Source organism: Buteo buteo, chromosome Z, assembly GCF_964188355.1.
Source record: "Buteo buteo chromosome Z, bButBut1.hap1.1, whole genome shotgun sequence".
Lineage (NCBI taxonomy): Eukaryota > Metazoa > Chordata > Aves > Accipitriformes > Accipitridae > Buteo > Buteo buteo.
The window spans coordinates 65,346,782-65,360,652 of record NC_134204.1 but is presented as its reverse complement, the minus strand read 5'-3'; the positions used below and the strand labels follow the sequence as shown (position 1 = coordinate 65,360,652).

General features: G+C 48.9%; 1 protein-coding gene and 3 long non-coding RNA genes across 5 annotated transcripts in view; 2 read left to right on the top strand and 2 right to left on the bottom strand.

Annotated features, from left to right (window-relative positions):
* PGGT1B (protein geranylgeranyltransferase type I subunit beta) overlaps positions 1 to 568 on the top strand; it is a 41,940-nt gene extending 41,372 nt beyond the window's left edge. The window contains 1 exon segment of the mRNA XM_075019639.1: positions 2 to 568. Coding sequence (XP_074875740.1) covers positions 2 to 48 — 47 coding nt within the window. The 3' untranslated portion in view covers positions 49 to 568.
* Positions 569 to 2,926: 2,358 nt separating this feature from the next.
* On the bottom strand, positions 2,927 to 6,120 carry LOC142026472 (uncharacterized). The gene is made up of 3 exons (XR_012648828.1): positions 5,981 to 6,120; positions 5,418 to 5,530; positions 2,927 to 3,052 (listed from the first exon to the last, which is right to left on the bottom strand). It is a non-coding gene; the product is annotated as an uncharacterized LOC142026472 (long non-coding RNA).
* LOC142026470 (uncharacterized) lies at positions 5,439 to 6,130 on the top strand. Of its 2 annotated transcripts, none has more exons than XR_012648826.1 (3): positions 5,439 to 5,561; positions 5,638 to 5,876; positions 5,971 to 6,103. It is a non-coding gene; the product is annotated as an uncharacterized LOC142026470 (long non-coding RNA). The 2 variants fall into 2 exon arrangements; XR_012648825.1 differs by having other exon boundaries at positions 5,440 to 5,561; positions 5,996 to 6,130.
* Positions 6,131 to 8,116: 1,986 nt separating this feature from the next.
* LOC142026471 (uncharacterized) lies at positions 8,117 to 13,648 on the bottom strand. The gene is made up of 3 exons (XR_012648827.1): positions 13,317 to 13,648; positions 8,937 to 9,166; positions 8,117 to 8,253 (listed from the first exon to the last, which is right to left on the bottom strand). It is a non-coding gene; the product is annotated as an uncharacterized LOC142026471 (long non-coding RNA).
* Positions 13,649 to 13,871: the final 223 nt, after the last annotated feature.

The following is a 13,871-nucleotide window of genomic DNA, read 5'->3' as shown; positions in this document are numbered from 1 at the left end:
AACAAGGACTCTAAACAGTGTTCAGACAACACACACGTCTCTACATGACTGATTTAGACTTGAATGTAGTTCTGGTAGCATAATTGTAGCCCAAGGTTAAAAGCCATGTATAACCAATGTGCTCTTTTAAGTGCTGGAGTCATACAATCAGATCTGTGTTGGTGGCATCACTTTGATAGGGAGTTGCCTTCAGCAGGTTATTCTGCATTGTGAAAAAAGGAAATATTTTGATTATATAGAAATTTGTCACCGCAGACTGTAAGTGGCTCTTCAAATGGCTTTACTTCTGAGAAATCCCTTGAGGCATTTAAACTTCATTTTTATTTTATTTTTTTAAATTTGTGCATACTGTGTCAAAATATATAATGGGGAAGTATTTTCAAAATCTGTTTACATATCGTACAGTATAGCACAGAACCTTGGAGTTCTTTATGACCTTAATGTTTGACATATTTTTGGTAGAGAATCTCCCATTTTAAGTCTCGGTTAAAGGTTACCTTTTATCGTCTACTTTCAGATTCCATAAACTTTGTTAAAAAAAAAAAATAAAATTATTTTATTCAGTATACTGGACTTCTAAAGTCGTGTGGCCTTACTAAATGGATTTCATAATTCTTCGAGTAGCTTCTACACAGATGCCGTGGATCGTTAGCCAAAGAGTGTTCATTTGAAATGTTGTCCTTGTGTGAATGCAATGAGAGTGTGGTGGATTGAGGTATGACAGTAAGAGATATTGAACACAGTCTTTTGGAGGAGTGGTTGTGTGCAGAGCAGCATTAGAACCTGTTTCCAAAGTCAAGCCTTTGCAATACATTAAAAGTGTACAACTGCACTCTGATTATTATTTTATACGTATTTCCCTCTTATGGAGTTCCTTAACCATTCTGTGTAAAGAATGAAACATTGGGCTTAAAGTAGTGGCAATGGTTTACTGTTAGAGAGATGATGAACATTCTCAGCTTATTTAGCAGTGGTGCCTTACTTCGTATGCTTGAAATGCTGCTCAGAATCAAAGCATGTAATTTTGCAGCTGTTGTGTTTGTGGCAGGTCAGTTTGTGCATTTCAGGCATACAGTAGACACCAGGATGTCTTTCTACTTGCCAGTCATTAAGGCACTTTTTTTTTTCTAAAGGACACCCAAACACAGATAACTGAAGACCTCTCAAGCCGGATTAAGCACACTGTTTGACACCGCTAAGCCCAAGCAAAAAGGATATAGACCCTTTCAGTCAGCAGAAAGAGCTTCAGGAATAACCATGGTTCTGATTTTGCAATGCAGTGCAAGTGAAAAGGCTAGAGGAGTTGTACCCCTATTAGACATGTTGGAGAGATCCAACGGGCACCTGCAGGCTAACAGAACAATCCCAGTGTCCAAACCTGTAGCAGCCTTCCTACTTAAAGAAATGGTTTTTATTTCTGTAAGCAGATTAATTTCCATGGCAGCATTGAGAGCATCACCAGTGGTGGTGGTCTGCTTTGAAAAGCAGAAGAGCATGGGGCAGGGCTTGGAAGTAAGACGTGTGATCTAGGCATGTCCCAGTAGACACTTTCCTTGCGGGAGGAGAGGCTACGTAGCTGGAAGAACTACGAAATCTGGAGCGGTGTAACCAACAGGACTGTAGGGCTAGTATTGGGACGGGTGAATGAGGTGCTTGAGTAGGACTGGTGCAGAGTAAGAGAATATTAAAACTGGGAGATACAGAGGGTGGAGAGAAGAGAAGAAAAGGGAAGGGAATGTGGAGTAAGAGTGTGGAACCAAATCGGTGGAAAGGATTTGAGCTGCCATGGGTAAGTGCATAGATCAGGGAGCAAGAGCAGGAGGGAGGTACTGAGTCAAGCAACCTGAGAGAGTGAAGTGAGGAAGATAGAGCTTGGGAATTTGTTTTATTCCCCGTGTCCTGAGATGACCTGAAATCAGCTGCAAATAAAAACAAATAGTAGAGATACCTAAAAGAGAGGATCTACCAGGCTGGGGGCACACTACAGCAGTTTTGTGGGAGTCCATTTTTCTGGAGGAGCTTAATGGGATGTTGGTCAGCAAAGGCTGAGGTAGCTTCCCTGAGCAGAAGACTCAGGTCATGAGGATCTACCTAGCTGAGAGTCTACTAAAAAAAAAAACACCAAACTTGGTGTAAAAGTTGTTCAAAATAGCACAGTATTTGCTTGTCCATGACATCAGATGGTGGCTGCAAGTTGACTCGTGGTAGAGTGGGGTGGGATTTTGGAACATGGCAAAGTTACAATGAAGATGAGATGTAATTGTAGCTACCCATCCTTACCTGTACAATAGACCCGCTTCCCCATTCTTCCTGTTTATCAAGAATATATTTATAAAATTAATGCCTTATGTAATCCTCAGCAGCACTCAAAGCTTGCTGATGTTGGCTCAGGCTGACAAATATATGCCAGCTGGGTTGCCCCTATCTTACCTGAAGGGCTCACAAACTGTGTCTGTGGTTCTACCTCATCTTCCGGAAAAACAGCTTTGAACTGGCTTGTTGAACACAGGAAGTTAAATGTGTCCTTTCAATGGGATCTGAGGACTGAGGTTTTAACCCTTGTCATTAGGGCTTTCACAGCAACTTGATTTCTACGTAGCTGCTGCCAGATATGGTAACACCATTTTGGAAGACTGTTGCTAAATATGTTTGTATTTATGAACTTTTCCCCTTGAGAAATTTTTTTCTCAATGGAACAGTCATCAGCTGTGAAAAAAACTAACAAGTAAATTGGGTGTTGGAGCACGTATGCTGAAGCACATAGTAAGTCTACCTTGATCCATGCTCTAATGCCCTGTAACAAAGTAAAAGATAACCTGAGAGGAGCTGAAGAAGTTACATCATATATGCAGTTCTCCATGGAAGCCAGTATCAAAAATTAAATACCCTGTAGAAACAATAGTGTTCCCAGAAAAATGCATTTCACCTTTGTAGCAAGTCCTCTGCCCTTCATTTTGGGGTTATCTTGTGTAGAAGGGAAGGAACAATGATTCCAAAGTCGGAACCTTCTTGGACAGCCCATCTCCTTGGAAGAACCCCGCTGTTGGTGCCCCTGCAGAGGTAGAAGACACGTCGGAATGTGAGGAGAGAGACCCCCAGGTAAGCAGAACCTATTGCTGCAACTAAAATGTGAAACTTCTCCAGAATTCATCAGTCAAATGACAATATTCATCTGTTTAGGTTGGTGTTAGATACTGTGGTTGTTCTGAAAAGCTCTCGTTTTGCTATTGCAAGTAGAGACTATTTTAAAAGTTTTCCTCACTTTAGACAAGCACTGGGTGAAAGAGAAGAAAGTCTCATCATCTTTATACTAAATGATTATTAAATTACTGCACCGAGTGGTTACAGTATGTCACAGATTTACACTTCCAGCCCACCAATTTAAAGCTTTTGTCTTCCCGGTCTCTATTTTCCTGAGTAGTTTCTGAATTTAATGAAAATCAATGAAGTGTTGCTTTGGGAAGCAGGGAAGACTCTGTTATTCCTTGTGAGCTGTAGCTCTTGTGGGGTGGGTGTTTTTGCCAAGCCAGTCAGATGTTCTGGGTGAAGAATTGCTCACACACCCATCTTCTCAAGGGCACAGAAAATTATAACCTCCAAAGGTTTTCAAGCTGAACCCACCAAAGGCAGCAAACCCCTACGCCACTGCTGTGGTTTGGAGGCACTGGCAAAGTGCTTTGATAACTGCATTGCAAGGACGTCCTTTAAAATGTTCATCTGTAGGTACGGGCTCTGTACTTGGGAATGGGACTGGACAGAAGTGGCCATTATCACTGGAGAACAAGCAGGATCCCGAGGAAGGAAACAGTCCTGCCTCTCAATAAAAAGGGGAAGTTCACGAAGGAAGAGAAAAACCTGTGTGAGAACAATCTGCAACCTCTCACTTCAAGAATTTCAAAATGCGCATGGGAGGGGAAATGTTTGTGTTAAGGAAAGAGCTTTCAACTTGACAGATGAGGTTGTTTATGTTAAACTCACAAATGAAAGCAGGGAGATACACATGTGGAAGCCTGTGTTTTTACAGTTTTAGTCATGTATGCATGTGAAGGTGGCTTCCGTGTTAACTCCTAACAGTGATGATGACCAGGCTCTGGTACAAGGACCAGGAGGACCCTGTGCACCGGTTAAACCAACCACCTTGCATGCTCGCAGTCTGAGAGAGCACGGAGACCTTCACGAAGCTATTTCTGCAAGAACCATCCCTGGGTTTCCATCCAGATCTCTCCCAATGTCCCCTTTGCTACAGCACGTGGGACAGAGGCTCTGCCTCACCCTGGGAGGGAGAATCCCACCTTACCCTTTTATGGGAAGTCTGCAGAAGGACAATTTGATGTGAAAATGACAGAATAGAAGGCAAGGTGCAGCTTCCTGTTGTTTGTCACCCTTCCTGAGCGCTTGTGGGACGAGAGTGGTGTTTATGCTGCCTGGAGAGCTAAATATGCAGGACTGCTGTTGAAGTTGTATGCTGCCTTTGGCTAATCCAAAGGTTTCCCTAAGCACAGAGCTATATTTGTTTGCTGTTGTTATGCTGCCCGGGAGTCTTCATTTAGCAACCTTCTTTAAATTATGACCATTCCTTACTAAAATAGGCTCACTTTACAAAATTACATTTTAACCTCGGACCCAACCTTCGTACTGCTTATTATACCATTAAAGCCTCCTTTAACTTCAGACTCATTTTGGAGAAGCACCGTGCCGAAAGGCATCTGTGTAAACCTACTGCCCAAGGAGCTTTCGTCAGGGGTGCTCTTTCATAGCGGGTTACACTAACAACTTTTGTGAATGACATAAGGACAGCTGATCCCGCCTTGGGGCAGTTTGGTGGACTCTTAAGGTCTTAAGGACCCTCCTGGGCTATTTTTTACAGTTCTTTAGTTCTACTTTAATGCTGTAATTTTTGTAATTCCCCCCTTCCCCCCCCCCTCCCCCCCAGTAAATTCTTAAATTAAGGAGAGTTTTGCTGGTGGAACTGTTTAAGGTAGTGCTGATCTGCAAGGTACATAGATGGAATGGGGGGGGGTGGGGTGTGTTTCTATATATAGCACAAAGATACTTCAGAGGAAATCAGAAATCTTAGAAGGATTGGGCATATTTGCACTCTGGTCTGTACGCTCATACTTTGCAGGTCAGCTGTCCTGGGGTGGTGCTGGCTGCCCAGCATCCTTCTGAAATAGCCTCTGAAGTACGCAGCCCTCTGGTGGGGTCAAGCACAGGATTCTGCTAGAGATCTGTCTGGATGAGGCTTTCCAACACAGCCATGGGGCTCTTCTATATTCTTTTTGTATACGGCTCTATATATAACTCCCTGTATATGGCCAGACAGAGTGCGTCCTGTGGAGTGGTGATGACATGTGCCCTCTGTGGCTTCCCGGTTGCTATAGATAGCTTCCTATGCAGACCATGCAAAATGCTCCTACCAGCAGGCTCCATGCCTTGACACTTGTTTTCACTGTAAATAAACTCCAGTCCCAGGCAACGTTCTGCAAAATGAGCTGCTGCTGGTACGAGTGAGGACTGCGATGGTGGGTATCTAAAGAAAAGGTGTAAACCGCGTTAACAAGGTGAGCTTCCCTGGCCATAGGCCAAGTCCTGTCCCCTTCCCCTCTGCCACCCCGGGCTTATCCTCGTTTTTATTAGACGCAGATACAAGGGAAGAGCGGAGGCACGTGTTCTCCGCTCTGCCTGAGATGCACAGCCCTCCCCGCGGAGGGGTGTTCCCGACTCTGAGGATGAGTGGGGAATGGCAGCTATCGCTGGGAAAGCTGTTCCCCAGCCCCGTAATGGGCACGCTCCGGTGCTCAGTAGCGCTCGGCACAGGACCCAGGCAGGCACCAGAGCCTGCGCTCTGCCCTGCGGGGCCCCATGCATAGCAGCAGGTAGGCTCCTAGCACGTTGCTTCTCCTGCTCCTGCGTGGCCCTAACTCTGCATCTCCTTTACCACCCGCCTGTAACCCCTCGGAACTGCTGCAGGCTTTCTCACCTCCTGTGACTCCAGGTCATGGTCCAGGAGCCACAGAAGAGGGAGGCTTCGCAGGTCCCTGTACGAAGCGAAGGCAAGCACACTGCTTTTGGCTGCAGCAGAAACCTGAGGAAACACGCGGACCCGCATTTGAGATGTTACGTAGCGTCTGGTCCCCAGGGAGGGCAGTATTTTCCGCCGAAGACTCCGCAGGCTATGAAGAGCAACAGTTCCCACGATCTCCCTTCTATAAAAGGAAATTAAAGTCTGCAGCAGCTGTTGATCTGATAGCCAGTCTGGATGGGATCCCCCTCCCGCCCTCTTACTGGCTGCCCAGCCGACTCCAGCTACCCACGGACAACTCTTGCCATCAGAACAAGCTGAGCCTTCTGGTGCTTTTTGATGCTAGCCAGATTTGGAGTGAACAGGAACATAAAGGAAGTTTGGGGTTTTTGTCCTTCAAAAACAAACGCTCCGACGTCAGTCACTCCAGTGAAGGTCTGTACATTGCAAACACTGGCAAAGGAAGATTCGGATACTTCGGAGGCTCTTTGTCTTGCGGGCTGAGGTGGCTCAAGCCTACGCACTTCTGCTCATCTACTGGTGTCAGTCAGGAACAGATTATTCTTGATTGCTTTAAACTAATGGCAAAAAAAGAAATAAAAAAAATAAAACCAAACCAGGCTAAAGTGTCCTTCTGCCAACATAGTTTATTTCACCCACCCCAGCTCTATATGAAAACAGTAAAAAGGTAATAAATAATGCAATGCTCCTAGCTAGTAGGAGAAGGATTTTTCTTGTCTTCAGCCAGTTTGAAATCCTTGGCTGGCAAGTTATTTGGGGAGGATGCTGGGAGGAGCCACCCTTGGCAGACCAACATGCATTTGACTTTCCCTTCCTTCCCAGCAGGGCAAAGCGAGCGTGCCCTCGTGAAGTGAGTGCATGATAGCCGAATCGGAGGGAAATCTGTTCCACTCAGGTTGCTGCATCAGGGATGCCTTTTTAAGTATGCTGAGAACTGCTGAAGTCGCCAGGAGGCCTGCAGGAGTCAAAGGAATGAAAAGAAACTTGCATGGAAAACCAGGGAAACTTCCTTCTCTAGACACTCCAGAATAGCACGTAAGTGCTTGTCTGCCCATGGTGGGGCCCAGTCTCCCATCATCAGGGACCGTGCTTCTGCATATCACCCGTGTGAGAAAAGCAACCGAGTTCACGCAGCAAGGTTTGTACTAGCTCCCTCGGCACTGCAGGGTGTATGGGACAGGGACACCTTCCAAAGCAACAGCCGAGCACTCGGGGCTGCAGCTCTCTTACGCTACACCCTGTGGCTGGCCCTGCGCCTTGCGCTGCTCGGCTCGTCCTGCCCCACGACACACACGGGGAATCGTGATTTGGGGCTTTTGGCCCCAAAGAGTGCTGGCCAGCCTTGGCATCCGTCTCACATCCAGGACAAGTTGCTGCCCGAGATCCAGGGAGCAGGAGTGTCACAGTGCTTCACCCTCGGCTTTTTGTCCACGCTACAAGGAGCAATCTGCTTTGTCGTGACTTCGGACAAACTCCCCTAAGTGACAATTTTGGCCTTTTGCTCTGCGCTGCACGTCCCTTCATGCGCATAAGCCAACTTTGTTCAAGCCAGTGGTTCTCTGAGGGGTCACCAGCGCTTTTTCAGCCTTCAGGGGGGGAAGGAGATGCAGGACCCCCATCGGTGCGGTGCTGCTGGCCGAGGCTGGCTGTGACAGTGTTCTCGCTGCGCTGTAGGCAGGTGCTCCAGCAGCGCGGACATCTGCCTAAGTGCTGATCCCAGCTGGCTACTGGTGTTAAAAGCATGTTGTTGGTGTTAAGGGTCTGCAGAGCCTCGGACGCCCGGAGGACACCCAGGTAAAGGTGCAGGCTCGTTCTGGTGCAGTGCGGACGCCGGGAGGGTCAGCACTGGGCCACAGCGGGGTCTGCACCGGCCTCGCTCTATGCAAATTCAATACGCAGGGACCTTAATCCACTTTCAGTGGGGATTAAAGACTGTATTAACCCATGGGTAAACGCAGCGGAAGAATTTAATTGCAGGAACACAGGGCATGCCGTTTTGAAAAGGGAAAGTGAACTCAAACCTCATCCTGGGGTAGTTAAGCTGAAACAAAAGCACAGGACCCCAGCTGACGCATTGAAACCTTGAAGGCATAAACTGGACATGCTTTGTAGAGGGGCATGATACTCTCTCTGAAGGCCAGACGAGTCTGAAAAGCTTTCGTGTCCAAGCCGCCTTCTTCAGAGCCTTCACTGTTACAGAACTGCCCCTTCTGGAAAACACACACAATCACTAAAACATAGGTTGCCGCAGTCGCATGCAGATCTCGGCAGCGCTCATCTTTCCCTTATCTTTCCCTGATTTGCATGTCTCTGATTTCCTCATTAGACACATTCTTTTAAGCAAATGAATAGAATCAGTAAATTAACGGACTCAAGCCTGCTGTGTTTTCTCAATTAAAATTTGTTAAAACTCTAGATATCCAGAATTCTCTTTATATTGTCAAACTTGATTAAGTGTAGTTGTAGCAAAAAATGGCAATTACGCTATATACTTGTGGTATGCATCATTACGTACTTTAGCTGATTCCTTATAAATATCTAATAACATACTCAGTACATCAAATATTAATAGTAGTCTACGTACTTAACCCACATTTCTTAAATGAGCTTGTTCCCAGGGGCATGTGGTATTATGCTAGTGTCACATGGGACAGGCTAGGAAGAAATATAACGGTAGTTTTTCACATAGTACAGATGCAGTTTTCGCTCTGTACTTTATTTGGTTTGTTTATGCCTCACGAGTACTGAAGGAACATGTTTACGGTATTTGGATGGAGGTCTTTAAGTGGGAGCAAGACAAAAAGCCTGGAGGTAGGCATCTCCAGTGTCAGAAAGGTCTGAGCACAGCAGAACAAAAAGTCTGGCTCCAAAATATCGTGGATTTGAAACTCACCTTTTAACTTTAGTACATTTGCCTTTGCCGGAGGACCTACAGCCAGAAGTAAGGGAAATGAGAGGTACGGGCTAAGGGCAGGACTGTTTCTTCTGGCCGTTAGCAATGGATGATGTTGACTTAGCCACAGAGCAGCAGCAGAACTGCTTCAGTTTCTCGTGTTGATTGTTGCTGTTTGTTTGCCATATTTAGTGTTATCGGTTTCGTGACCTCCTTGGTTTTGCCAGTATCTGTTAGAACAAAGTATAGAAAAATAAGTAAAACCCTGTTTCAGTCTGTGGTGCTGGAAAGTAAAAATTTGATCACTAAGGAAGGCTAGACTCATTGAGGAGAGAAAAATCAAATTCTCCAACAGGAAATGAAGATGCGAATTGGCAGATGCATCACAGAGAGAGAGCTGGGCATCCCAGGGAATCACAGGCTAAATCTGAGTCCTGGGTGGGATTTATTAACATGGCTATCAGGGAGAAGGTGCAGGAGTTTGTCTGCTTGAAGTGGCCTTGATGGGACCTCAACTGAATGTTGAAGAGACGCAGAAGCAGGCGGATCCCTGACCACTCACCAAGAGACTAGATAGTTGTGCTCCTTTTTCTTCCCTAGAGCAGCACAGGTAGGAATGGGGGGTGGGGGAGGAATCCCCCCGTGGTGCCTAAAAGAACTAGAGGGGATGGGGTTTATTGCAGGGAGAGGTTTAGGTCTGCATGCAGGTACTGTGAGGTTTGAAATACACTTTGGTCTCATTTGTCCTGCTTGTAAAACTTTTCCAGCCATCAGAAGGTCTCATCTGTTTCATGGCAGTTTTTTAAATTTTTTTTTCTGCTAGTGACAGTTCCCATCTACATCACTCCCTGTGGGAGGAAGCAGTTTATATAAAATTCATAAACTATTTACACAAATTCTCTTTAGTATTGCTCAAGCTGGATGCAAGCCTCTGAACACTGTTGAGAGAATAAAAGCAGGTCACAATCCTTACCCGAGGCAGGCACAGTTGGAAATGCATTTAAGTGGTGGTTTTTTTCATTATTTCAAATGTACAATTTAACACTGAAGTAGTTCATACTGAATACTGGCACAGTTTTCCACCACCTGTAACGTCATCTTTCTCGCATCTCCATTGCTCTGGCATTGCAATTGGCAGCGCCATCAGAGTCCCCCGAGATGGAAGTACCTCTACACAGATCTGTTTCCCCCATGCATACTATGAAATGGAAGCACTCCTTCTGTCCTCTGTACTCAATTATTTGTGTTAGCCCTTCCCCTACTGCCACCTGCAACTGGTTTCAAACATGTTTTAACTAGATCTCCCCAGGCAATGATGGCCAACAAGTTCAAGCGTGGTGTACAGGTGGGAGAAGACCTCCCCTCAGGACACTAGACGGCTGCCAAGGGTGCATGTTTGAGTGGAGTCGCTGTGTAGTGGAAATGGGAAAATACCTCACCATCCTAGGGGAGCGGAAAGAAAAGAGCATCTGAGCAGGCTTCACTGCTCAGATTTCGTTCAGAAGTAGAAACTAAGACGGAGAAGGAGATCAACCAGAAAATCTAGAGTTGTCGCTGCTGTCCTGGGAGAATCAACTTAATTCACAGGTCGGGAAACACAAACTTCCTTTCTATTTTAATTTCTATACCAATGTGCCAAGACAGATCCCTGTGCTGCATGACACTTCAGGACTGCAATACAGGGCCAGAGTTTTTCCACTGGTATAAAATTATACAAATGAGTTTACATCAGTTGATAATCTGGCCTGGGATCCTTGCTTTTTTTGGAGACCCACTTCACGTTTAAGTGATAGGAAGCAAATAAAATCCTTCTGCTGATTCATTTTACCATAATATGACATGCTCTGAGATCGCTAAGTTCCAGTCAACGGAAGGTTTGAATTAATTTTCAGACATCCTGGTTCCACAGAAAGGAACCAACCTGAGAGATGAAACAAAAGGAGGAAAAGCGTGAAAAGCAATTGCACGTCTGCGATTTAGGTGGAACAGGTGAGGAGCTCCCGGCTATTTCTGACGTACAGCCTACCGCAGTAAAGGTTGCATAAAACACAGCGACCAGTTACTAAGAGGGGTGAAAGTCCCTGGGCCACCAGCTGCAACACGAAGCTTCTCCATCTGTCTCTGGCCTTCCAAGTGCACATTCCCCTGTCAGCCTGCAGCCACTCAGGACAGAGACTAGCACAAACTGTCTTCCATCTGAGGGGGGGGTAAATGGGAGCGCCCAGAATGGCTACAGGAATTGATATCTGCTACAGAGAATAGTCCCAAATTCCTAACTAGTCTGGACCTATGGAGACAGCTCGTGTTGGTGACCCTGAACCTTCCACAAGGCTCTGCCTAGGCTTGCAGGACTCTGCAGAAATACAGTCTTCTGCAGGGCTGATGGCAGAGAGCGCTGTCATACAGGGGCCAGGACCATTCCAGCAAGAGCCACTTGGGAGGATGCCATCGCCAAAGCTGTGAAATCAACGCAAAAGTGGTTTGTAGCATCCTCCTGCTTGCCTATCACTGGCAGCCACCCGAACCTGGAGTGCTAACAGAGCTAACAGCTAAACTGCTCCAGGAAAAGAGCATGAGAGAACTATCAGCTTCTTCCGTCTTCTCCCATAATTCTTCTTGCCCTGGCTGACATCACGACTTGAGCTACATTTACATCTCTTTACGTTCACGGAGCACTCTAATGAGAACCACAGCGCTCCCCTGCTCTGGAGGACAGCACAACTCAGCTGGGACTGGGGTGCTGATCAATGTATGGAAGCAGGACATGAGGAGGTGAAGGGAGCGGAACCAGGAATCATCCTTTCTGTCCCAAGTCCTTGAATTTCAGCCCAGGCTGGCCATAACCCACAGTGTGTAGCAGAATGGGGGGCGGGGACGGGGGACGGGACACGGACACGACTTAATCACACTGGTGCAGCAAAAAAATCATGAGAGAGCAGCCAGAAATTCAGAGCACATAGTTCAAAATACCGGTGCGATTCATGGCCAGAGAACGCAAGACAAAAGCGCCGACTCAGAGCAGCCAGGCGGTGCGTGCACCAGGGGAGACCCTTGTCTCACAGGCTTTGGGAGATGGTTGTTGGGGGTCGTTTAACACTAACGTAACAAAGCTGCCGTGACACTCAGGTGCAGACATACCTCCAGCTGAAAGGGTTCCAGGGGACTAAACTGCTGCATGTCGTCTTCTTGCACGAGGGAGCAGAAAGGGTTGCAAGTCCCTCGGCTTTCCACACAGCCTGTCATTCCTGTGCATTCAGGTCAAAGGTACGTTTGGTGCTTGGCGCTGGCCAAGCACCAAACCTTCCTTGCTGCGGGAGTGCCGCTGCTGCTGAGGCCACGGCCAGCACGGTGTCCTGCAGGTGACTACGGGACTGGAGCAGCCTGAGAGAGGCGAGGCACTCCTTCAGGCAGCCCCTTGTCCCAGCCTCGGCCAGCCCGGCTCCCTGACGGCGCTCAAGGCTGACCCAAAGAAATTACGGGAGCGAAAACTTCCTACATGAGTGCCGTTTGGTGAGCCGGAATTAGATCAGAGAAGCAAGGTATCTCGCGTCGAGTTAAACGGCGTACCGAGGACCTCTCAGCTGCGCGGGCGACGACAGCCGACTGCTCCCTGCGCCGCTGCCCATCGTTTATTCCCGGGCTGTTCGCACAAAAGCAATACGTGGGACGCTGAAAGCCTGTCTGTATGCCAATAACGGGCTCTTTGGTTAATGAGTCATCTGATATATATAATTGTACAGTATCTAGTAGCAGAAAAGTCTGGTAGCTATTCATGAATCCCTCTTTCCTGAGAAAGAAAGGGTGTATTGTTTCAGCGAGTAACCTGTAGAGAGAGTCTGGGATACCACTACTGCCGTACCAATACGCCTGGGAAAGACAGCCTCCGAAGAGATACGCTATACTGTTACAGAACACCCTTCGGTATGCTTTCACCACGGAGGGGTGATGTGCTCCACGGGCTACCCGACAGCCACGGCGTAAGGGTGGCTTGTCCCCTTCCACCTCTCGGGTTGGGAGAGAGCTGCTGAGAGAGCAGCGGACTGGCCATTCGCGCGTCCCTCTCCCTCAGGTCTCGGGGGCGGCTGGGACCGCCGGGTTTGGGGCAGTTTGAGACCAGAGGAGGGAGAAACGAGCCAGCTGCTGACTGCAGTGGCCCGCGGTGCCTCCGCCAGCAGCGAGCTATCGCAGCGGCGCGGAGCGGAGCCGGGCAGGCAGCCGGGGTGCGACGTCCGCCACACCTCAAACACCGTTCCCCAGCTGTCCCGCGGGGGCCCCTCGCTCTCCGCGTCTGGGCGGCGTCTCGCAGAGCCTCTCCCGGTAGCCGGCCCCCTTGCCCGGTGCCGGCCCTGAGGATCGCCTTCCCCACGGCCTGCAGGGTACCTGAGTTGCTGCGAGCAGTTCCTCTGCCGCAGCTGCGCCCGGGCGCGTTGCACCCATCTCGTCTGGAGGCCCGGGATGCAGAAAAGCGGCTGCGCGGGAGCTTTCTTCCTGCTGGAGCCACCCCGGGCAGAGGCACGCCACCGCCGAGGGCGAACGCACCAGACGGGTCGTACAGGCGGCTGCGAGCGCTGCGCCCGCGGGCGCTCTGCCCGCAGGTGCGGTGCGGCCCGCTTTGCCCCGAACAAAAGCGCGGCGTTCAAGAGGAGCGGGTGGGCGAGCAGGGGGCACGGGCACCGCGCTGCGCTGCGTCCCGCGTCCCGCGTTAAGCCGCGCTTTCGAGCCTCTTCGAAAAGAGCCGTGCCCCCCGCGGGCGCTGCCCCGGGCGGGCAGGCACGGCACGGCGGTGGCGCCGGCCCCGCGCCACGGGCGCAGCGGCGACCGAGAGCGGCTCCCCCGGCAGCGCTCAGGCGTGGCGAGACCGCACGCCGGTCCGGCCTCGCCCGCCGCGACGCGGCCCGCAGCACCGCAGCAGCGGGGGTGCCTCCGGGCCCCTCG